The 24,596-nt window shown below is 34.9% G+C and overlaps 1 protein-coding gene across 12 annotated transcripts in view; it reads right to left on the bottom strand.

Moving 5' to 3' along the window:
* Positions 1 to 24,596, bottom strand: part of Cep350 (centrosomal protein 350) — a 163,335-nt gene that overhangs the window by 67,758 nt on the left and 70,981 nt on the right. For 9 of the 12 annotated variants that reach the window (XM_058574457.1, XM_058574453.1, XM_058574455.1 and 6 more), the window contains 10 exons: positions 24,309 to 24,529; positions 23,375 to 23,538; positions 12,179 to 12,289; positions 11,534 to 11,674; positions 10,046 to 10,182; positions 9,131 to 9,253; positions 5,903 to 6,072; positions 4,213 to 4,433; positions 3,087 to 3,271; positions 2,395 to 2,482 (listed from right to left, as the gene is read on the bottom strand). In XM_058574457.1, coding sequence (XP_058430440.1) covers positions 2,395 to 2,482; positions 3,087 to 3,271; positions 4,213 to 4,433; positions 5,903 to 6,072; positions 9,131 to 9,253; positions 10,046 to 10,182; positions 11,534 to 11,674; positions 12,179 to 12,289; positions 23,375 to 23,538; positions 24,309 to 24,529 — 1,561 coding nt within the window. The remainder of the gene's footprint in view (positions 1 to 2,394; positions 2,483 to 3,086; positions 3,272 to 4,212; positions 4,434 to 5,902; positions 6,073 to 9,130; positions 9,254 to 10,045; positions 10,183 to 11,533; positions 11,675 to 12,178; positions 12,290 to 23,374; positions 23,539 to 24,308; positions 24,530 to 24,596) is intronic. The other 3 variants (XM_046430014.2, XM_058574458.1, XM_058574459.1) reach the window with 1 other exon arrangement.

The raw sequence follows: 24,596 nt of genomic DNA on the forward strand, positions 1-24,596 counted from the left end.
AAAGGCTAAGGTTGTGGCTCAGTGGTAGCGCACTTTCCTGGCACATGTGAGGCACTGGGTTCAATCCTCAGCACTACATAAAAATAAATAAAGGCAATCTGTCCATCTACAACTAAAAAAAACTTTTTTAAAAATTTTTTTCCAAATTGAGGCACAGTGTTTTTTGTTTTAAGAAAATGAAATCAAAACAAGAGAGAACAGAAGAGAGATGTGGTACATAGCAAAAAGGTCTAACATATGTCTAAATGGACTCCCAGAAGGAAATGATAGAAAGAAGGGGGCAGAAGCAAAATACAAAGAAGTAGTTTTTTAAAAACTAATAAAATACACCAACCAACAGATTGAGAAGTTCAGCAAACCTATATAGGATTATTACAAAGGAAACCATACCTAGACACCTTACAGTAAAAGTATTAAAAAACCAAAGTCAATTTTTTAAAAATCTTAAAAGAAGTCTACAAAAAGCAACACTTAGACAACTGACTTCTCCACAAAAACAATGAAAAGTGATAAACACTGGAAAGTGATCTTTTAAAGTGCTGAAATAATTTTACAAAATATCCTTTAAAAAATGATAAAACTAATACACTTTCAAACTAACAAAACCTGAAAAAAATGTGCCATCAATAAGCATGCAATGAAATATTATATTGAAATTAATTTGTTTGTGCTTCAAAGGATGCTATTAAAGTGAAAAGAAATACTACAGAATGAGAGAACATATTTATAAATGTATTTTTCTTCTACTTTACAAACAGAAAGCTATTGTATTGCAACAGTGTAGAAAGTAAGTCACCAATTTTAACTAAGACAAATCTTATTTACTTTAAAACCTTTGTTTTTTGGGGGCTGGGGATGTGGCTCAAGCGGTAGCGCGTTCGCCTTGCATGCGTGCGGCCCGGGTTCGATCCTCAGCACCACATAATAAACAAAAATGTTGTGTCCGCCAAAAAATAAATAATAAATAGTTAAAAAAAAAAAAAAAAAACCTTTGTTTTAGGGGCTGGGATTGTGGCTCAGCGGTAGAGCACTCACCTAGCATGGGCAGGACCCGGGTTCGATCCTCAGCACCACATAAAAATAAAGGCATTGTGTTATGTCCATCTACACCTAATAAATATATATATTTTTAAATCATACCTTAAAACAAACAAACCTTTGTTTTAGACTAAAAAGTCATAACTTCTTTTTTTTTTTTTAAATTAAGTTTGGAATTTTTTCAAATTCACATCATCAGTTATGTTTCCTGTGGTTAATTTTACTTTTAAAAATTATTTTAAGTAATAATCTAATATATAACTCAAATAAACAAGTTTGTAAATCATCTAACACAGTAGATCTCACCTGACAACAGGTCAATAAGGGAAAAGAAAACTAGAATCTATTAAATACTTACCAGGTACTGTGAAACACACTTTACATATGTTACCTCATTTAATCCTCACAACCACCATATGAAAGTATAATCCCCACTCCTACAGATGAGGAAATTAAGTCTCAGAGAGCTACTTAAACTTGACCATGATTATATAGTTGCAACTAACATTGAGTATTTACCATTGTGTCAAGGTCTACTCTAAATCTATTTTATGCATTAATTATCTATCCTTCCCTAATGTCCCTATAAAGAATACTACTATTATTGCTCTCAATTTACAGATGAAGAAACTGAAACACAGAAATTAAGTAATTTGTTCAAGGTTATAAAACCTACAATTAGTAGAGCTGAAATGCTTGCCTAGGTAATCTGACTTCAGAGCATGAATTCTTTTTTTTTGGGGGGGGGGCAGGTACTGGGAATTGAACCCACAGGCATTTTACCACCGAGCCACATCCCAGCTCCAGAGCCTGAATTTTTTTTTTTTAATATTTATTTTTTAGTTTTAGGTGGACACAATATCTTTATTTTTAATGTGGTGTTGAGGATCGAATCCAGTGCCTCGCACATTCCAGGCAAGCGCGATAATGCCTGAGCCAAATCCCCAGCCCCTGAATTCTTAATCATCAAACTACCTTACTGTCTCTCCAGGATTCAAAACCAAGGCCTTTCTAATCCCACTAAGTCAAAATTTGTCAATATGTAATTAATGTGTCGTGAAACTCTCTGAAGGGAAGTGATGACTCAAAAATTATTCTCAATATACTCTTATACATATCTTAATTTTTAAAATTCAAATCATTTCAAAAGATTATTCTATTCATACTATAGAAAGGCAGCAGATTTGATTGTGTTCAATTTTAATGTAAGAGAAATATGGTAAACTACCAAGCAACCTCTATAACCAGGGCAAGAGTCAACTAAATCCCATTTAAGGTGATAATAAGAAAAAGAGATTAGGCAAACATAATCTGCCTATGATAAATTTTTTTAAAGAGACATTTTTCCTAACATACCTTCTCTTGCTGCAATCTTAAAAGCAAACCACGCTGTTTTTTCCGGAGTGGGGGCATTTTATCATCCTCTCCCTTGTCTCGTAGATGTCTGCAAATAATATTTTTCATTGAGACAAAGACTAGATTAAATTCATGTTTTAATTTCAAGAATTCTTGGTTACTAACAAGTTCACAAACTTAGCATTTTCAAAAGTTGAAAACAGTTGTTATATGCAGCAGCAGTTAATATCTCAGCAAGTATTCTACTGATTACGTAATACATGTAAGCCGTAGACTAAGTCTTTTAAAGATATGAGGACTCTGAACAATTTGCAACACTATAGAGGACTTAAGTATAGGACAACAACATGAGGATCAGTTAGACTGTAAAAGATAAATGAAAACAAAATATTATATGGGTAGGAAGGAAGTCTTGAAAGTAACACAAATCAAAGATTATTGCCACATATTCCTGGATTGTAAAAACTAGGTTAATTTAATCATATCAAATTAAATGAGGAGAGGTTAGGGATATAGCTCAGTGGTAGAGCATGTACTTATTAGCATGTACAAGGTCCTGGGTTTAATAACCAGATGCATACACACACACAAAAAAAAATTAAATGAGGAAACAAAAATATTTTAAAACATAAAGCATTTACTTTTTATGGAAGTAACTGAACAATGAAAACTATGCTACTGAAAGAACTTACTTTTTTTGATGTTCTAGCCAAGCTAATTCAGCTTTGGTTTTCTCCTTCAAAGCCTTTTCACGAAGCCGCAGAAGTGAAGATTGGTGAGCTGCCCTCATTTCCTCTTCCTTCATATACTGTCGAACCATCTCCATAGTAAATTTAGAAAAGCTATCTTGTCCTCCTGAGAATGGCATGCTCAGCTCCTAAAGTAGAGAGTTTATTTCAAGTTTTTTATCTATTAAACATTTTGATATTTAACGTCATTAATATGAGATACACATTCATAAAAATAAATTATGGGGCTGGGGCTGTAGCTCAGTGGCAAACTGCTTGACTGGCACGTGTGAGGCACGGGGTTGGATCCTCAGCACCACATAAAAATAAATAAAATAAAGGTATAAATAAAATGAATAAATAAATTATGAAGCCAGGAGTAGTGGTATTTGTCAGCAATTAGAGCCACAGCAACTTAGCAGGATCTCATCTCAAAAATAAACAAATAAATAAATAAAAAGTATTTTACATTAGCAAGGCCCTCAGCAATTTAGTGAGATGCTATCTCAAAATAAAAAATAAAAAGGGCTGGGGATATGGCTCAGTGGTTAAGCACCTTGGGTTCAATCCCTGGTACCAAACAAACAAACACACACACAAACACACACACACACACACACACAAGTATTATACAAGGCTGCCAACCATGTAAGAAAACATTCTTCAAAAAGGCACATAAAAGGGATTAAAACACATTGCTATTTAATCAGTCAATAAATCTTAATAAATAATTACTGTACAACATGTACAGTACCAGGGATACAAAATAGGGTAAGAATTTGTTCCTGTTTTCCAGAAGTGATATGATTTGGAAAGAAGAATGATTGTAAATTTTTAAATGGAGCTAAGTAGAAGAGTAAAGCAATTAAAAAACCCATAGAAATAATACTGACTCATTTCCTTAGAGGCCATATCTTATTTTAATGAATAAGTTTATATTCTACTTTATAAGGAAAGGGAAGCCAGATTTTTAGAAGGAAAATAAAACATAAAACTGATTTTTAGGAAAAGAATTCTGATTGTTGACAACTGAGTTCAAACATAAAATGTATCCTTGTACCTTTAAGAGAATGCATCCACAGACATTTACCTCCATAGGCAAACGGAAACACACCTTGGCAGAAGACAGTGTGGTCTTGTCTGGGGAAGCTTCTTCATCAGAGTCATCATGATGGCCTCTTTTCTTTTCCATGTTAAATCTGCGATGACTCTCAGAAGGTAGTAAAGATCGAAAAGATTTTTCTTCTATTTCATCTTCCGTCATGGATTCATCAAATTTCAGAGAATATTCTGTTGCAACAGAAGTTGAATCTAAAAAATTAGGAAGAAAGCAGATTTTATCATTGTAACTGCTCTCAGGAGGTATTTAAACTTAGCCTGTTTGCCTCTTTCTGGCACAGTCCAACATAAATTCATAGCAACTTAACAGACATGGAATAATAAAATTCAATTACCTTACAAACGTGAAAAAAAACTCGTAAAAACCTAGAAACGCTAGGAAAAAAAAATTCCTTCATTAAAGAGTTCTTACAAATCAATTAGAAAACTACTAATACACTTTTAGAAAAACGAGAAAAGGTCCATGATGAGACGTTCCACAAAGGAAATGTAAACACTCAAAATGATGTTAAAAAAAAAAAAGTTTAATATTACTGGCAAAAATGACAAACTATCTTCTTAGAATTCCAGGCTTAGAGACGTAATATAATGCATATATACTCACCTGGATATGTGTGCACACACAGGCACAATTGCTTTTTCTATCCATCCATCCAACAAGGTAAACAAAAATTCATACTGATGTCTCTAACTCAAATTCAGTACCAAAGAGTTCACGATTGTCTTCCTTTTCTTATATTACCTGTAACTTCCCTTTTTAACACTGAGAAACCTGGCTCCCACCATCCAATCTTCACTTACTTATTTGTTCAACACCAACACACAGTTAAAGAACTATTAATTGGGCTGGGGAAACAGCTCAGTTGGTAGAGTGCTTGCCTCACATTCACAAGGACCTGGGTTCAATCCCCAGCACCATACACACACACACACACACACACACACACACAGAACTATTAACCTATATCTCTGCAAAAAACAAGTTTACCAACTAGAATATGGGTTTATGTACTATTACTTTTGGATTAGACTTAACTGTTTTTAATCATAACACCATTTCCAAAGTTACTTAGACCACCTCTTTTTCCCCAGCAATGGTTAAATTTGGTTGTCAACCTGACCGGATTGAGATGTTAAAAAATTGGTAAAAACATTCTGTGTGTGTCTTTGAGGGTACTTCTTCCAGAGAAGACTGGCTTATCTGAATGCCCTCCTTTGTTTCATATTGTCTACTTCAGTCCAAACTGGCAATGTCCCTGCAGGTAACATCCCATCTGTATTTCTGGATTCTGCTGAGATGGCTAATCAAACTCATGAGCAATCTTTTGTGGAGTGACTGCCCAGCCACACCAAAACATGCTTTCTCTCTCTCTCTTTTTTTTTTTTTTTTTTTGATTTATGGATAGGCTTAGAATTTTCTAAATCTTAATTTCTGGTTCTTTTTTGCTTAACAATTCCTTCAATTTACTGTAAGTAGCAAAGAGAAACTACTCCGCACCTTAGAAATGTCTTAGTTAAATATCCTCCATCATTTTTGACTTCTACTTTCCTTAAACACTAGGACACAATTCATTCAAGTCATTTGCCACTTTTTTAAAAAAAATTACCTTTCTTCCAGTTTCAATGCAAACAATTATGCATTCATGTGCAAAGAAAGTTACCTTTCTCATCAGGAAGAGATGGAACACTATCACTTCGTAAAGAATCATTTGCAGCAGTCTGAACCTGTTCATCAATTGAACTCTCCATATTTTCACCACAAAGTTTCTTCTCATTTTCTTTAAAAGACAGAACTGAAGGACTTTCTTGACGGCTGCTACTGCTACTACTTCTGTTTATGGATGTTAACAGAAACAAACAAACAAAAAAAACAAATAAGGATCATAACTTCAAAGAAAACTTATCTGACCAAAGGACTGTGCCTTATAACCACATTATGCAATGAAGAAACATGTAATATAAAAACAAAAACTAAGTAGATATAAGTCTGAGAATACACTATTTTGGAAAAGATGAGAGAGGATGTCTCACTTTGAAATAATCACAACAGGCAACCACTATTCTTATATTATTGCTCCCTTTTTCCTTTACTTTCAAAGTCAAAGTTCTGGGAAAAGGAGGCTTCTACTCACTATTTCTATTTCCTTTCATTACATCATGATCTCTTACAATCTGATGCTCTCCCAATTGCTACACTGGAACTATTCTTTTTTAAACTATCTAAACTTCTAACTGCAAAATCAAATAATTTTTTTTCTTTGTAACATTAGATGTTGTTGATCTCTATCTTTCTTTAAAAGCTCTACTTGCTAAAGAAACTATAGAAAAAAGTCTACTTTAGGATAATCTGGATGAAAGCTATTTTAAGACTGCATTATTTTTCAAACTTTTCTGAAAGTCTGACATGTTAAAATTGTTTGATAAGAATTCTTCTTTCTTATATTCCAGGGTTCTATTCTCACTTATCTTCCCACCTCCCTAAGAAGTTTTCCTGTGGTTTGACACTTGTTTTTAATTTTTATCTTTCTTTAAAATGATGGTATTCCCTAGAATTTTATTTTGGTTCCTTTCTCTTTTATGTTACATAACATTTTCCTTGAGCAATCAAATGGCATGCCTGTAACTTCAACTATTATCACTCAGACTAAACCTCAACTCTGTATTAGCAGCGATTTCCTTCCCTCAACATTGCCTCAAGTATCCAAATGCATACCAGACTTCTGATTTTGACTATCCTTCAGCCAACAAATGAAACCTGTGCAGTATTCTCACAAATGTTTCCCTTCTTATTTTTCTTAATTATTCACTGATTTAAAAAGGGGGCGGGTATTAGAAGCCTATCCTGATTCAGCTTTTAAGAGCCTCTCCAAATGCTATTTCTGAAATAGAAAATATCTCTGAAATGCCTGTCCTTCTCTGTCTGTTCACTAATTTAAGATTCATTTCAAGTATTATTTCTGTGAAGTTCTCAAGGACTCCTTCCCATTTTTCCAGGAAGGTTTCATCATTTCTATTCCTGTATTCATATTTTTAATGTGTATTTAAATGACAATATGGCTTAATAAATGTTTCCCAAAGGGTAAATCTAATAAAGCTATAAAAAGATACAATGCAAGAATCACAGCCTTTGGAACAGGTATCCCCTGTATTTCTCCTTTTCTAGCAAAGCAATAAACCTTCTTTTTTCCTTTTTCTCAAAACCATGTCCTCATTGTTGGATTGGTATTAGGCACAGGATCAAATTTTCAGCAACAATAATGGCATTAGAGTTTTTTAGGTCCTTATTTCTTAGACATATGCACTGAAGTATTAATTGGTCAAAAGCTATGATCTAAGATTTGCTTTAAAATACTCTAGCAAAAGAAAACATTGAAAGGGTGTGCTAAATTACTCAGGGCCTTGCTGAGTTGCTGAGTGGGCTTCAGACTTGTGATCCTCCTGTATCAGTCTCCCAAGCAGCTGGGATTACAGACATGGGCCACCGCACCTGGCAAGGATCAACTATGAAGGAACTTTTATGGTATGCCAAATAATTTGAACTTTACCTTGAATGGTCTGAGAGGATTCAAATAAGTGAATGACTAAGTTGGCTGCAAATTTTATAAAAATCACCCTGCTCACCATGTGGCCAATGAATACAGTGGGTAAAGATGAGAGGATGAGGAGACCTATTCTACCACAGTAATTCAGTGGTTTAAACTAGGTAAATATCAGTGAAGGTAACTGTTAATAAAGATTAAATAAATGTCATGTAGTTTCACACACATAATAGGTACTCAATATCTATTGGTACTCATCCCACACTAACTTTCACATTTTTTAGTCTTATACTTTAAAATTTGCAGGGGGAGATGGTTTAAACATTGCTTTTAAACTGGGGATTGAACCCAGGGACACTTCATCACTGAGCCACATTCCCATCCCTTTTTTTTTTTTTTATTTCAAGAAAGAGTCTCACTAAGTTGCTAAGGATGGCCTCAAACTTATGAACCTCCTGCCTCAATCTCTTGAGTTGCTGGGATTACAGGTGCATGTTTTTGACTTAACTTTTTAAATTGAGGCTTTATTGTACTTGACAATGACAATATCCTATCTAATAAGGAATGCTGGAAAATAACCTTTAAAACTTTAAAACCTCATTCAAGGATAGAATCATAAATGAAAACTAGAGACATTAATACTGTGCTAACTACCAAAGAAAAACCTATTTAATATTTTTATAATGATTATAATTAGTACATATGCTAATGTTAAGAAATATGGGCTGGTGCAGTGGTGCACACCTGTAATCCCAGCAACTTGGGAGACTGAGGCAGGAGGATCACAAGTTCAAAGCCAACCTGAGCAACATAGCAAGGCTCTAAGCAATTCAGCGAGATCCTGGCTCAAAATAAAAAAAATCAAAAGAGGTAGGGATATGGCTCAGTGGTAGAGCAACCTTGGGTTCAATTCCAAGAACCAAAAAAAAAAAAGAAAGAAAGAAAGAAAAGAAATATGAACGCCAGTAAGGAAATGTGCAATAAACATAGGCTTTGGAGGCTGATAAGTCAATTTCAATGTCTTGGTGTGTCACTACTATGTGAATCTGGGGGAAATGCTTAACATTTCCATGGGCCTCAGTTCCCTAATCTATGAAGACAACATTAGCTGACTTGGAAAGATGCTGGGAAGATTAAAGGTAAGAAAAACAACATATACAATGCTTATGCAACTAGACTCTCAAGGAGTAGTAGCTGTATTACATGGATGGACTATTTGTAAGTTACCTAATTAAAGAGGCAGCCATTGTTCCATTTACAGAAATAAGAAGTCAAGGAAAAGCAATGTTTAAGCCCTTTGTTAGAGTTTGCCAAACTGAATCAATAAAAAAAAACCAAAACTGTCTTCACCTTTGATCATGATTCTTGTATCTTGAAGACTCAGAGTAAGTATCAAATGAAGGGGAATACTTTTGATGCTTTGTGTCAAGGGTCTCTTCTTTACTCTGAGAGAGTGAAAAAGATTGACTTATCCTACAAAGAAAATAAAAACAGATTCAACATCCAGTCTCCAATAAGAGAAAGATTTTGAAGACTGTTTAACAATAAATGAGATAAAATTTTGAATGCATAGATATTATGAAGTAACTGTTACAAAATATTTGAGGGGAAAAAGGCATTTAATAATAAAAAAAGACATATAGTACATAAAAGATACCTTCTGCTTAATTAAGGGAAACAAACCCACAACAGTCCTAATATCAATGAATGCAAATAGAGGCTAAAAATCTATAAATTGGAGAAAATCAAAGGATGATTTTAAAAAATAACACACATAAATATATGATCTTGTCATCCAGCTCATCTAAAAAAAAAAACTTTGATTTTTCATTGTTTCTAGAACAAACACAAAAGTCTTGAAATCTGTAAGATCCTATCAAAATGCATTGTCTCCTCTTTGTTCGCTTCCTCTAGTCACACTGGTCTTCTGTTCATTTCCTTAAACATGTCATGTTCTTTCTTCCCTCAGAGCTTTATAACTGCCTATTCTTTACCTTCGTCTTATCACTAACTTCCCATCCAGTAGATGTTACCACAAGCTTGAGTTTCTCATGAATGCCTTTTCTAACCTCCTTATACCCCCGTCTCCTGAGATATGGAGTTCCTTTCTTTCATGACACTCATGTCCAGTATTTTAAGTATTTATTCGTTCAACTGAGTATTTATATTCCCTACTAGATTTTATGCCCATAATTAAATTCCTAGTGCCTTGGACACAGAGATACTCACTGGAGATGAGTGTCTGATGAATTAATGAATACTAACCTATCTGTTTCAGCTCTGGTCCTCAATTGTTTCATGAAGTCTGGAAGGTGTTGCTGCTGGTGATCATACAGCGTTGGAAGAGGAGCTCCTGAAGCAGTGATGGCATCTGAGATATGAGTTCGAGTCAATTCTGCCATCTAAATATGAACACACAACAAAAGCAAACACAGATGTAAAAGATATCACAGAAGAACTGAGAGGGAGCAGTGTCTTGGAAAGGATAACTTGATAGAAAACAAGCAAATTCTGCTACTAATATGTGAAATATCGTGGGCATGTCATTTAGCCTCTTTAAATCCCAACAGGCTCATCTTATAAAAACAAAGAGGTTAACTACATAATTTCTAAGCTATAATAATCTACAAATTAGAGAGAACACCTTCAAGTCATATAATAAGCAGTAATAAATCTTTTTAAGAATCAATTCAATTACTTCCTTTATAGGGCTTTCCCTACTAACAATATGAAGTACTTTTGCCCTACTCTTCACCACTATTCCAATTGCTGCATATATTATTCATTTGGCATTTATCCTATTACTGCTTTGAGCTATTTCTCCTACTGATGATTTAAAAGTATTTTTGAAATCTTTTGTTATGTTTTCTACTATGTTAAAATTTTCTCGAGAAAGGAGACTCAATTTTATATTTATTTGTACAACCCTATGGTACCCAAAAATATAGTAGGTTCATGAATTTTTAATAACTTAGTCATTTTACTAATAGTCCTAACTTTTCCTTAAATAAATTATAATTGCTAAAATAAAATGTCAGGAGATAATTTATTTTATAGAGAAAGCAATGAAATTATTTCTGGCTTTACCCTTGGTACAATTAAAAAAAAAACACATGGACTAATATTCTTCTGGATAAAAAAATGAAAAAAATGAAACATCACCATATGAAGCAGACAGTGGTTCCCTGAGGCCAAGATTGAGTACTAACTGCAAAGAGGCATGTTGGAACTGATAGAAATATTCTACTATTGATTATGGTGGTATTTATAAGGAATTATATATTATGTACTTTATTTTATTTATTTGTTTTTTTAATATTTATTATTTTTTTAGTTTTCAGCGGACACAACATCTTTGTTTGTATGTGGTGCTGAGGATAGAACCCGGGCCGCACGCATGCCAGGTGAGCATGCTTACCGCTTGAGCCACATCCCCAGCCCTATTATGTACTTTAAAAGTATGTACTGCATTCTTTTTAAGTTATACATCAATAAAGTTAATATCTTTTTAGAAAGCTAATCAGAGGGCAGAAATTTAGAATTCATCTCCATCTTTTTTCTGATTCCCTAACATTCATATGCACAACATATTCTAATAAGAATTTTAAAATTCTTTTATCAAAAGGGACCCCAATAAGTGTCACTGATTCAAATTATGCTGTTGTTAGATGTTAGGAGCTTATTAATGATAAGATCAAAGTTATTCGACTGACTAAAAACTAAAAAGGAAAATCACTCTCCAGAGGGTCTTACCTCACAGATCTGGCGAGCTGCATCTGTGGTTAGGCGAGCAGTCTCTGTTTGTTGAGCTGCTATTTTACAAGTTGCTTCCTGAAGGACTTCGGTTACTTCCCTTTGTGATTTAACCACCTGCTGTAATGATTCTGCATGGACCTACAAATAAAAGGGGGCAAGAAAAGAAGTTAGGTTTCACTATCCCTTCCACCCAAATTAAGTTTTTATTTTTAATCTTTTCAATTGTAAATGGACACAATACCTGTATTTTATGCTAAGGGCTTCACATGTGTTAGGCAGGCACTCTACCACTGAACTACAACCTTTTCCCCAAATTAAGTTTTAATCTATATCTGTTTCATAAATCAAGTGCCTTGTGAAAAAACACTTGATTATATGCTGGATTTCATACTTAAAGTATTTACTTTATCATTCAGAGTTGATGTGCCTGGACAAATAATTATAACATACCACAGTTGCCACTTTTCTAAATTGGGATTAAATCTTGCCTATTTATTTCACAGGGTTGCTACAAATCCCATACAAAGAATTTAAACATTCTTGTTTATATCCTTTCTTTTTTATTCCTATGTAATTTAAAAAACTACAGTAATTTCTAAGATACAAATTTAGGTTTAGAAAACCTACTGTAAAATAAATTACCTGAGCTGCTTTGTTTCGAGTTTCTTCTAATTGTCTCTGACATTCCAGAGCTTCTTGTTCAGCCTTCAGTTTCAAAAGGGCCAAATCTCTTTCATGGCGTTGCTGCTGTGCCTTCAAATTCAAGAAATGGTCAAATATTAATCCCAAGGTACTAAACTATTTCAACACAGTGACTACCATAAACACAAGGCTTTCTTCTTCTTTTTTTTTTGAAACAGGGTCTCACTACATTGCCCAAGCTGGTCTTGAACTCATGTTCCCCGTCTCAACCTCAAGAAGAGGTTAAGATTCTGGATACAAACTACCATGCCCAGCTCAGAAAGCTATCTTTCTAACACAAATGATTTAGAACACCCAATTAGAGCCTAGGTTTGGGTTTTAGCTTAGTGGTAGAGTGCTTGACTAGCACATGTGAGGCACTGGATTCAATCCTCAGCACTACATAAAAATAAATAAAATAAAGGTATTGTGTCCATCTACAACTAAAAATATATATATATTTTTAGATTAGAACCTAAAGGAAAGATAGTAAGGACAGTCATTAGTCATTTGTTAGACCACCCACGATATCTTAATTAATATAGAAATATACAAAAATTCCAAGGCATGAAATTAAGAACTGATGCCAACAAGCTGGTTAGAAAGCAAAAATTATAGCATCTAACTCGGGGAAAAAAAAAATAGGTCCTTTTAGTGAAAATAAAGACAATATCTCATATCTCACAATGTTGCCTGTTTCATTTTAATTTTGAAGGAAAAGTCTCATTAAAAAAGCTGCCCCCCACAAAGATACCCTTTTACCAAGATCCTTTTTTGCCATACAACGTTAGCTATAAATTCATATATTTTCATCTTTTCTGGAATAGTGCTTTAAATAACAGATTCTCTAAAAGTAGTTAGGCTATATATAGTCATAAAATGCCCTGAGCAAATCTGGAAATCCAGAATTATAATGTACCCTGAAAATGGTAGAAAATCTCAGTGTTCACTCAGACTTTAAGGTTATCATGGCCCTCTACTGCAAAAGGCCATTTCTTTCACAAAGTTGACAACAGCCCTCCCACCCTCTATCAGGGAACATTTGGAAGTGTCTTTGGAGTTTCCACTGTCATAGTAACTGGACAGCACTATGATTATTAGAGGATGGGTGCAGAAATACTGAGCAAAGTATGGAGCAGTCTCACAAAGAACTGTTTTCACAGCCAGGCATGCCTATGATCCCAGAGACTTTCAATGCCAAGGCAGGAATATCACAAATTCAAGGCCAGCCTGGACAACTTGGGGAGACCATGTCTCAAAATAAAAAGAGCTGAGGCTATAACTCAGTGGTAGAGCATGCTGGGTTCAACCTCCACTACTGCAAAACAAAAAGACTACCTTCAGGTATTTTGGGAAGAATAACCAGAAAATAAAATTGAAAAAAAATTCACAATAGCACCAAACACAAAATATCTAGAAATAAAATTTAAAATGTTAAGACTTCTAATTAAAAATTATACTGCTAAGAAAAATATTAAGACTTAAATAAGGGATGTGATTGTGGCTCAGTGGTAGAGTGCTTGTCCAGCATGTATGAGGCACTGGGTTCAATTCTTAGCACCACATAAAAATAAATGAATAAAATAAAGGTATTGTACCCATCTGCAACTAAAAATACTTATTTTAAGAAACTTAAATAAACAGAAAAAGCCATCAGATTCATAAATTAAGATGTATATTCTCCACAGACTATTATAACCATTCTAGTCAAAATCATACCAGGCCTTTTTATTTTGGTAGAAACTTATGTGGAAATGCAACTACCTAGCATGGACAACACCATCTTTTTTTTTTTTTTTTTTTAAGAGAGAGAGAGAGAGAGAGAGAGAATTTTAATATTTATTTTTTAGTTTTCGGAGGACACAACATCTTTGTATGTGGTGCTGAGGATCGAACCCGGGCCGCACGCATGCCAGGCGAGCACGCTACCGCTTGAGCCACATCCCCAGCCCGACAACACCATCTTGAAAAAGAAGACAAAGTTGGAGAAATTACATTCTGATTTCAACACCATAAAGTCACAGTAATAAGATAGTAAGAACAGAAATAGATCAATGGAAAAGAGCAAAGTCCAGAAACAGATGTACATATAAGTGGCTACTTAATCATTGATTTGTACACTAATGTAATTGAAGTTTTGTTTTGTTTTTTAAGAAAATGGTGCTGGAATAAGTGACTATTCATATGAAGGAAAAATGAACTTGGACTCCCTTTGCACATTTAAACCTCAATATTAAATTGAGGTTCACACACTTATAAGAGACAAAACTAAAAAAAAAAAAAACTTTTTAGAAAAGTATCTTTATTAGAGTATTTTAATCTCTTAGAGTAGGCAAAGATTACTTAGAAAAAAAACACTACAATAAAAAGATGAAAAGTTAAAAACAAGAATTTATCAAAACTAAAAACTTCTGTCCTTAGAAGACATGTTTAAAAAGTAAGCTGTGGGGACTGGGATTGTGGCTCAGCGGTGGAGTGCTCGCCTAGCATGTTTGGGACCCAGGTTCGATCCTCAGCAACACATAAAAAAATGATAATAATAACAAAGGCATTGTGTTGTGTCCATCTACACCTAAAAAATACACTACAGAAATACAGAAGATAATTAGAAATTATTTAGAAACCTCATACTCCAATAAAATAGAAGATAGTGAAGGCGTCAATAAATTCCTTAAGTCATATGAGTCATATGAGATCTGCCCAGATTGAGTCAGGAAGATATACATAACTCAAACAGACCAATACCAAGTGAGGAAACAGAAGAAGCCATCAAAAGATTACCAACCAAGAAAAGCCCAGGACCGGATGGATATACAGCATAGTTTTACAAGACCTTTAAAGAAGAACTAATACCAATACTCTTCAATCTATTTCAGGAAATAGAAAAAGAGGGAGTACTTCCAAATTCATTTGATGAGGCCAATATCACCCTGATTCCAAAACCAGACAAAGACACATCAAAGAAAGAAAACTTCAGACCAACATCTTTAATGAATATAGATGCAAAAATCTTCAATAAAATTCTGGCAAATCAGATACAAAAATATTTCAAAATGATCATGTACCATGATCGAGGGGGATTCATCCCCGGAATACAAAGTTGGTTCAACATACAGAAATCAATAAATGTAATTCACCACATCAATAGACTTAAAGATAAGAACCATATGATCATCTTGATAGATGCAGAAAAAACATTCGACAAAATACAGCACCCCTTTATGTTCAAAACACTAGAAAAACTAGGGATAACACGAACTTACCTCAACATTGTAAAAGCTATCTACGCTAAGCCTCAGACCAACAACATTGTAAACAGAGAAAACCTTAAGGCATTCCCTCTTAAATCTGGAACAAGACAGGGATGCCCTCTCTCACCACTTCTTGAAGCACTGGCAGGAGCAATTAGATGAAAGAAATTAAAGGAATAACTATAGGAAAAGAAGAACTTAAACTAGCACTCTGTGCTGATGATATGATTCTATACCTAGAAGACCCAAAAGGCTCTACCAAGAAACTTCTAGAACTAGTAAATGAATTCAGCAAAGTGGCAGGATATAAATCAACACCCACAAATCAAAGGCATTCCTGTATATCAGTGACAAATCCTCTGAAATGGAAATGAGGAAAACTACCCCATTCACAATATCCTCAAAAAAACAACAACAACAACAACAAAAAAAACTTGGGAATCAACTTAACAAAAGAGGTGAAAGATCTATACAATGAAAACTATAGAACCCTAAAGAGAGAAATAGAAGAAGACCTTAGAAGAAAGATATACCTTGCTCATGGATAGGCAGGATTAATATTGTTAAAATGGCCATATTACCAAAAGCACTTTACAGATTCAATGTGATTCCGATCAAAATCCCAATGGCATTTCTCACAGAATTAGAAAAAGCAATTATGAAATTCATCTGGAAAAATAAGAGACCCAGAATAGCTAAAGCAATTCTAAGCAGGAAGAGTGAAACAGGTGGTATTGCTATGCCAGATCTTAAACTATACTACAGAGCAATAGTAACAAAAACAGCATGGTACTGGCACCAAAACAGGCTGGTAGATCAATGGTACAGAATAGAGGATACAGAGACTAACCCACAAAATTACAACTAACTTATAGTAGACAAAGGTGCTAAAAGCATGCAATGGAGAAAGAATTGCATCTTCAACAAATGGTGCTGGGAAAACTGTAAATCCATATGCAACAAAATGAAATTGAATCCCTATCTCTCACCATGCACAAAAGTTAACTCAAAATGGATCAATGATCTAGGAATCAAACCAGAGACTCTGCGTCTAATAGAAGAAAAAGTTGGCCCTAATTTTCATCACGTGGGGTTAGGCCCCAATTTCCTTATTAAGGTACCTATAGCACAAGAATTAAAACCAAGAATGAACAAATGGGACGAATTCAAACTAAAAAGTTTTTTCTCAGCAAGAGAAATAATATATGAGGTGAATAGGAGCCTACATCGTGGGAACAAATTTTTACCCCTCACACATCAGATAGAGCTCTAATCTCAAGAGTATACAAAGAACTCAAAAAGCTAAACACCAAAAAAAACAAATAACCCAATCAATAAATGGGCCAAGGACCTGAACAGACACTTCTCAGAAGAGGATATACAATCAATCAACAAACACAGGAAAAAAACGCTCACTATCTCTAGCAATCAGAGAAATGCAAATTAAAACCACTGTAAGATACCATCTCACTCCAGCAAGAATGGCAGCCATTATGAAGTCAAACAATAACAAGTGCTGGCGTGGATGGGGGGGGGGGCGAGGGAAAGCTACACTCATACATTGCAGGTGGGAGTGCAAATTGGAGCACCTAACTTGCAAAGCAGTATGGAGATTCCTTGGAAAGCTGGAAATGAAACCACCATTTGACCCAGCTATCCCTCTTCTCGGTCTATACCCAAAGGACCTACATACTACAGGGACACAGCCACATTAATGTTTATAGCAGCACAATTCACAATAGCTAGACTGTGGAGCCAACCTAGATGCCCTTCAATGGATGAATGGATAAAAAAATGTGGCATTTATACACAATGGAATATTACTCGGCACTAAAAAATAACAAGATCATGGCACTTGCAGGGAAATGGGTGGCATTAGAGCAGATTATGCTAAGTGAAGTTGCCAATCCCAAAAAAACAAATGCCGAATGTGACTCAAAATGGGGGATGACTCAAAATGGGGTAGGGAGGAAGAGCAAGGGAAGAATTACCTCTAGATAGGGAAGAGAGGTGGGAGGGAAAGGGAGGAAGAAGGGGAATTGCATGGAAGATGGAAGGAGACCCTCATCGTTATACAGATTACATGTATGAAGATGTGAGGAAAAAAAAAATAGCATCACCTTAGATTGGGTAGAGAGAGGGGAGGGGAGGGGATGGGGGGAAAGGAAGGATAGTAGAATGAAATAGACATTATTATTACTGTGTGTATATACGTGACTGCATGACCAATGTGATTCTGCAACCTGTACACTCAGGAAAATGAGAAATTATATCCCATCTAATTCAAATGTATGATATGTCAAGATCATTGTACTGTCATGTGTAACTAATTAAAACAAATAAAAAATTTTTAAAAATATATATTAAAAAAAAAAGTAAGCCATAGGGGCTGGGGCTCACGTAGAGCGCTCACCTAGCATGTGCGAGGCCCAGGGTTCGACCCTTAGCACCACATAAAAATGAATAAGTATTGTCCAACTACAACTAAAAAAATAAATATTTTTTTAAAAAGCAAGCCATGAACAGGGATATGATATTTTAATTACATCTGAAAAGAACTTGTTTCCAGAATGCATAAAGAATTCCTATAACTCTAACTAAAAGACAATGTAAATACGAAAGATTTGAACAGACATTCACAAAAGGTGTAAGAATGGTCAATAAATACATAAAAAGAAGATCAACTTCATCAGTCATAAGGGAAATACAAATCACAACCTCAGTGAGATGCTATTTCACTTTCACAAGAATTGTAATTTAAAAGAACTAATAATATTAAATGATATTAAGAATAGGGAACAACTGCAACTTTCAGATATTGCTATAGGAAAGTAAAATGTTATGACCATTTTGGAAATATTTATATAAGCCCCAAACTGGACATAATCCAAACGTATACCAACAGGAAAATGATCTAATTGTGAGATTTCCAACAATGGACTCTTTTTTTTTTTTTCTTTTCCCTTTAGGTGATCTTTATTTTTTATTAATTTTTAAAAATTTATGAGAGCAGAATGCATTATAACTCATATTACACATATACAGCACAATTTTTCATATCTCTGGTTATATACAAAGTATATTCACACCAATTTGTGGCTTCATACATGTACTATAATAATGATGAGCATCACATTCCACCATCATTTCTTTTTTTTTTTTTTTATTGGTTGTTCAAAACATTACAAAGCTCTTGACATATCATATTTCACACTTTGAATCAAGTGGATTATGAACTCCCATTTTTACCCCGTATACAGATTGCAGAATCACATCGGTTACACATCCACGTTTTTACACAATGCCATACTAGTAACTGTTGAATCCTGCTACCTTTCCTATCCTCTACTATCCCCCCTCCCCTCCCCTCCCATCTTCTCTCTCTACCCAATCTGCTGTAATTCAATTCTCTCCCTTTTTTTTCCCTTTCCCCTCACATCCTCTTATATGTAATTTTGTATAACAATGAGGGTCTCCTTCCATTTCCATGCAATTTCCCTTCTCTCTCCCTTTTCCTCCCACCTCTTGTCCCTGTTTAATGTTAATCTTTTCCTCATGCTCTTCCTCTCTGCTCTGTTCTTAGTTGCTCTCCTTATATCAAAGAAGACATTTGACATTAGTTTTTTAGGGATTGGCTAGCTTTACTTAGCATAATCTGCTCTAATGCCATCCATTTCCAGGCAAATGCCATGATTTTGTCATTTTTTAGTGCTGCGTAATACTCCATTGCGTATAAATGCCACATTTTTTTTAACCATTCATCTATTGAAGGGCATCTAGGTTGGTTCCACAGTCTAGCTATTGTGAATTGTGCTGTTATGTTATGAACATCGATGTGGCAGTATCCCTATAGTACGTTCTTTTAAGGTGTTCAGGGAATAGTCCGAGAAGGGCAATAGCTGGGTCAAATGGTGGTTCCATTCCCAGCTTTCCCAGGAATCTCCATACTGCTTTCCAAATTGGCCGCACCAATTTGCAGTCCCACCAGCAATGTACAAGTGTACCCTTTTCCCCACATCCTCGCCAGCACTTGTTGTTGTTTGACTTCATAATGGCTGCCAATCTTACTGGAGTGAGATGGTATCTTAGGGTGGTTTTGATTTGCATTTCTCTGACTGCTAGAGATGGTGAGCATTTTTTCATGTACTTGTTGATTAATTGTATGTCCTCCTCTGAGAATTGTCTGTTCAGGTCCTTGGCCCATTTGTTGATTGGGTTATTTGTTATCTTATTGTTTAATTTTTTGAGTTCTTTGTATATTCTGGATATTAGAGCTCTATCTGAAGTGTGAGGAGTAAAAATTTGTTCCCGGGATGTAGGCTCCCTATTTACCTCTCTTATTGTTTCTCTTGCTGAGAAAAAACTTTTTAGTTTGAGTAAGTCCCATTTGTTGATTCTTGTTATTAACTTGTGCTATGGGTGTCCTATTAAGGAATTTGGAGCCCGAACCCACAATATGTAGATCGGAGCCAACTTTTTCTTCTATCAGACTGCAGAGTCTCTGATTTGATATCAAGCTCTTTGATCCATTTTGAGTTAACTTTTTTGCATGGTGAGAGAAAGGGATTCAGTTTCATTTTGTTGCATATGGATTTCCAGTTTTCCCAGCACCATTTGTTGAAGATGCTATGCTTCCTCCATTGCATGCTTTTAGCCCCTTTATCAAATATAAGAAAGTTATAATTTTGTGAATTGGTCTCTGTGTCCTCTATTCTGTACCATTGGTCCACCCGCCTGTTTTGGTACCAGTACCATGCTGTTTCTGTTACTATTGCTCTGTAGTATAGTTTGGTATCGCTATACCGCCTGATTCACACTTCCTGCTTAGAATTGCTTTTGCTATTCTGGGTCTTTTATTGTTCCATATGAATTTCATGATTGCTTTATCTATTTCTACAAGAAATGCCGTTGGGATTTTGATTGGCATTGCATTAAACCTATAGAGATCTTTGGGTAATATCGCCATTTTGATGATGTTAGTTCTGCCTATCCATGAACAGGGTATATTTTTCCATCTTCTAAGATCTTCTATTTCTCTCTTTAGGTTTCTGTAGTTTTCACTGTATAAATCTTTCACCTCTTTTGTTAGGTTGATTCCCAAGTATTTTATTTTTTTTTTTTTTGAGGATATTGTGAATGGGGTGGTTGTCCTCATTTCCATTTCAGAAGATTTGTCGCTGATATACAGGAATGCCTTTGATTTTATATCCTGCCACTTTGCTGAATTCATTTATTAGCTCTAGTAGTTTCTTTGTAGAACCTTTTGGGTCTGTTATATATAGAATCATATCATCCACAAATAGTGATAATTTAAGTTCTTCTGTTCCTATTTTTATGCCTTTAATTTCTTTTGTCTGTCTAATTGCTCTGGCTAGTATTTCGAGAACTAAATTGAATAGAAGTGGTGAGAGAGGACATCCCTGTCTTGTTCCAGATTTTAGAGGGAATGCCTTCAGTTTTTTTTTCCATTTAGAATGATGCTAGCCTGAGGCTTAGCATATATATAGCTTTTACAATATTGAGGTAAGTTCCTGTTATCCCTAGCTTTTCTAGTATTTTGAACATAAAGGGATGCTGTACTTTGTCGTATGCTTTTTCTGCGTCTATCGAGATGATCATGTGGTTCTTATCGTTGAGTCTATTGATGTGGTGAATAACATTTATTGATTTCCGTATATTGAACCAGCCTTGCATCCCAGGGATGAATCCTGCTTGATCATGGTGCACAATTTTTTTGATATGCTTCTGTATTCGATTCGCCAGGATTTTATTGAGGATTTTTGCATCTAAGTTCATTAGAAATATTGGTCTGTAGTTTTCTTTCTTTGAAGTGTCTTTGTCTAGTTTCGGGATCAGGGTGATGTTGGCCTCATAGAATGAATTTGGAAGAGCTCCTTCTTTTTCTATTTCTTGAAATAACTTTTAAAGTATTGGTATTAATTCTACTTTGAAGGTTTTGTAAAACTCCGCTGTATACCCATCCGGTCCAGGGCTTTTCTTTGTTGGTAGTCTTTTGATGGCTTCTTCTATTTCCTCCTTTGTTATTGGTCTATTTAAATTGTGTGGGTCTTCCTGACTCAATCTGGGCAAAACATATGAAATTTATCGATATCTTCACTATCTTCTATTTTATTGGAATATAGGGTTTCAAAATAATTTCTAATTATCTTCTGTATTTCTGTAGTGTCCGTTGTGATATTGCCTTTTTCATCCTGTATGTTAGTAATTTGAGTTCTCTCTCTTCTTCTCTTCGTTAGCATGGCTAAGGGTCTGTCGATCTTATTTATTTTTTCAAAGACCCAACTTTTATTTTTATCAATTTTTTCAATGGTTTTTTTTTTGTTGTTGTTGCAATTTCATTGATTTCAACTCTGATTTTAAGTATTTCTTGCCTTTTACTACATTTGCTGTTGTTTTGCTCTTCCTTTTCTAGGGTTTTGAGATGAAGTGTGAGCTCATTTATTTGTTGGTTTTTTCTTTTTTTGAGGAATGATCTCCAGGCAATGAATATCCCTCTTAAAACTGCTTTCATTGTGTCCCATAGATTCTGATATGTTGTGTCTGTATTTTCATTTTATCTCTAAGAATTTTTTGATTTCCTCCTTTATGTCTTCTGTAACCCATTGATCATTCAGTAATATATTGTTCATTTTCCAGGTGATGCAGGATTTTTCCTTCCTTCTTTTATCATTGATTTCCAGTTTCATTCCATTATGATCAGATTAGATACATGGTATTATCTCCACACCTTTATATTTACTAAGGGTTGTTCTATGGCATAATATATGGTCTATCTTTGAGAAGGATCCATGTGCTGCTGAGAAGAACGTGTATCCACTTGATGATGGTTGATATAGTCTATATATGTCGTTAAGTCTAGGTTATGGATTGTGTTATTGAGTTCTATAGTTTCTTTATTCAACTTCTGTCTGGAGGATCTGTCCAATTCCACCATCATTTCTAACCCCCTGCCTCCTCCCTTCCCCTCTTATCCCTCTGCCCCATCTAGAGTTCGTCTATTCCTCCCATGCTCCCTCTCCCTACCCCACTATGAATCAGCCTCCTTATATCAGAGAAAACATTCGGCATTTGGTTTCAATGGACTCTTACCAGGCCCAAAAACAACTGATATAATGAAATGGATAAATTGATGATGAATAAAATAAACACAACAGAGTTCAAAGTATTCTTGAACTTTATGTAAGTTCAAGAAAAGGCAAAATAAATGATGGTGCTAGGATGGTAATCATCTTAGGAGATGAAGTGAAAATGGGTTATGGATCAACTTTCTGGGGTAACTGAAATGTTCTATGTCTTGATTAGGTGGCCATAACATACTACCATATACTCCGGTCAAAATTCATCAAAGCTTCATGCTTAAAATCTGAAAATTTTATTGTAGGTAAACAACACCTCATTTAAAAAAGAAGATACTATTAGCACTCTCACTGAGGAACACTGCTTAGACCTCTGAATTTTTGTTTGCTAAGGAAAAGTCCACATTATGCTGGCTTTATTAAAAAAAAATGTGGATCTCACAAACTTTTATGGTTTGGTACCAAAAAAAGCATTATTTTTTTTTAAAAATTCTGATTATCAATGAAAAGAGAAGATATTAAGAAGAACTAACTTTTATACAGTCATTAAAACGAAACATAAAACAGGAGACAGACAGACACACACACAACGATTGTGCTATTATTCTGCTGCCTAAACACCATATTTTCAATATTCTCTTAAGTACCCTATGTGATAGTTTTTCCCATGGTTATTTATGGGTGCTGTCCAGCTGACTTACTATTTGGCAGTTCAAAAGTTAATTTTTTAACTCATCATTGAGATTATTTTAAGTAGCAAAGTTAAAAAAAAAAAAAAAAAACTTCAGAAAGACAAAGACCACAATTACCTTTATGATCTGAGCCAGAGACACACTTTCCTGCTGAGCAAGTGAAATGCCTCTAACTCTTTCTACATCTGACAGTTGGCGCACTGACTCCTCAATGGCACTCAGATAATTGAGTTCTGCTGTCATACGATGCTGGAGGCCAGCAGGAGAAAAGCGTTTCGAACCTAGAGGGTATAAAAATTGGAAAAGTTCACATGAAATTATACATCAAGATTTCTGAAATTGGGCTGGGGATGTGGCTAAAGCGGTAGCGCGCTTGCCTGGCATGCGCATGGCGCTGGGTTCGATCCTCAGCACCACATGACAAATAAAGATGTTTGTCTGCCAAAAACTAAAGAATAAATATTAAAAAATTCCCTCTCTAAAAAAAAAAGATTTCGGGCTGGGGGTGTGGCTCAAGCGGTAGCGCACTCGCCTGACATGCGCGAGGCGCTGGGTTCGAATCCTCAGCACCACATACAAATAAAATAAAGATGTTGTGTCCACCGAAAACTAAAAAATAAATAAATATTAAAAAAAAAAAAAAAGATTTCTAAAATTTATCTCTCCAATTATAAGAGCCAGAAACAAATAGCTTTCCTTTATAGGACAGATGGTGACTAACTTATACAATGTATTTTAAGCTACTTCTTTTATGTGCATGTGTTTGCACATGTGTATACAGACATACATACACTTATAAACAGTTCAGAATGCACAAATGGGATACATTCTTTAGGTTATGCTGGCAACAGAGGAAAAAACTGTCACTACTGCACTAATCAATCTTTCATGATTTTCAATCTTTTGATTTCTCACATAGCTTTTTAATACCTCAAAGAGAAATCACATTCATGTGAAAAACCATTTTCCGATGGGTCACCCAAAATAAGAAATCTTCAATAAAATATGTAATATCTTATTTTAAAAATTATAACTGCATGGATCCACTTACCTGGTGTTGAAGTCATCTCTGTGGCTGTTCTGCTAGCAGCCAGGTTCACATCAGTAAAAGATGCACTGGGTTTAAATCCTGTTGTACTTGCGGGAATTATCACTGAGGACTTAGATTTTTCTAAGGAAGTCCCAGGAAGGTCGAACTGTAACAATTTCTGGGAACTTGGAGATAGCGGAGAAGTTGGAGTTTTTGGAGTTTTTCCCTTGTCTGATGAGAGACTAGAAATTTTATTTCATAAAGACATAAGGAAAAAAAAAACTACTTTGAGCTAAACATAATAACAAC

The sequence above is a fragment of the Marmota monax genome, unplaced genomic scaffold, assembly GCF_021218885.2.
Source record: "Marmota monax isolate L192 unplaced genomic scaffold, Marmota_monax_Labrador192_F-V1.1 WCK01_AAM20220418_F8-fsc00055, whole genome shotgun sequence".
Classification (NCBI taxonomy): Eukaryota; Metazoa; Chordata; class Mammalia; order Rodentia; family Sciuridae; genus Marmota; species Marmota monax.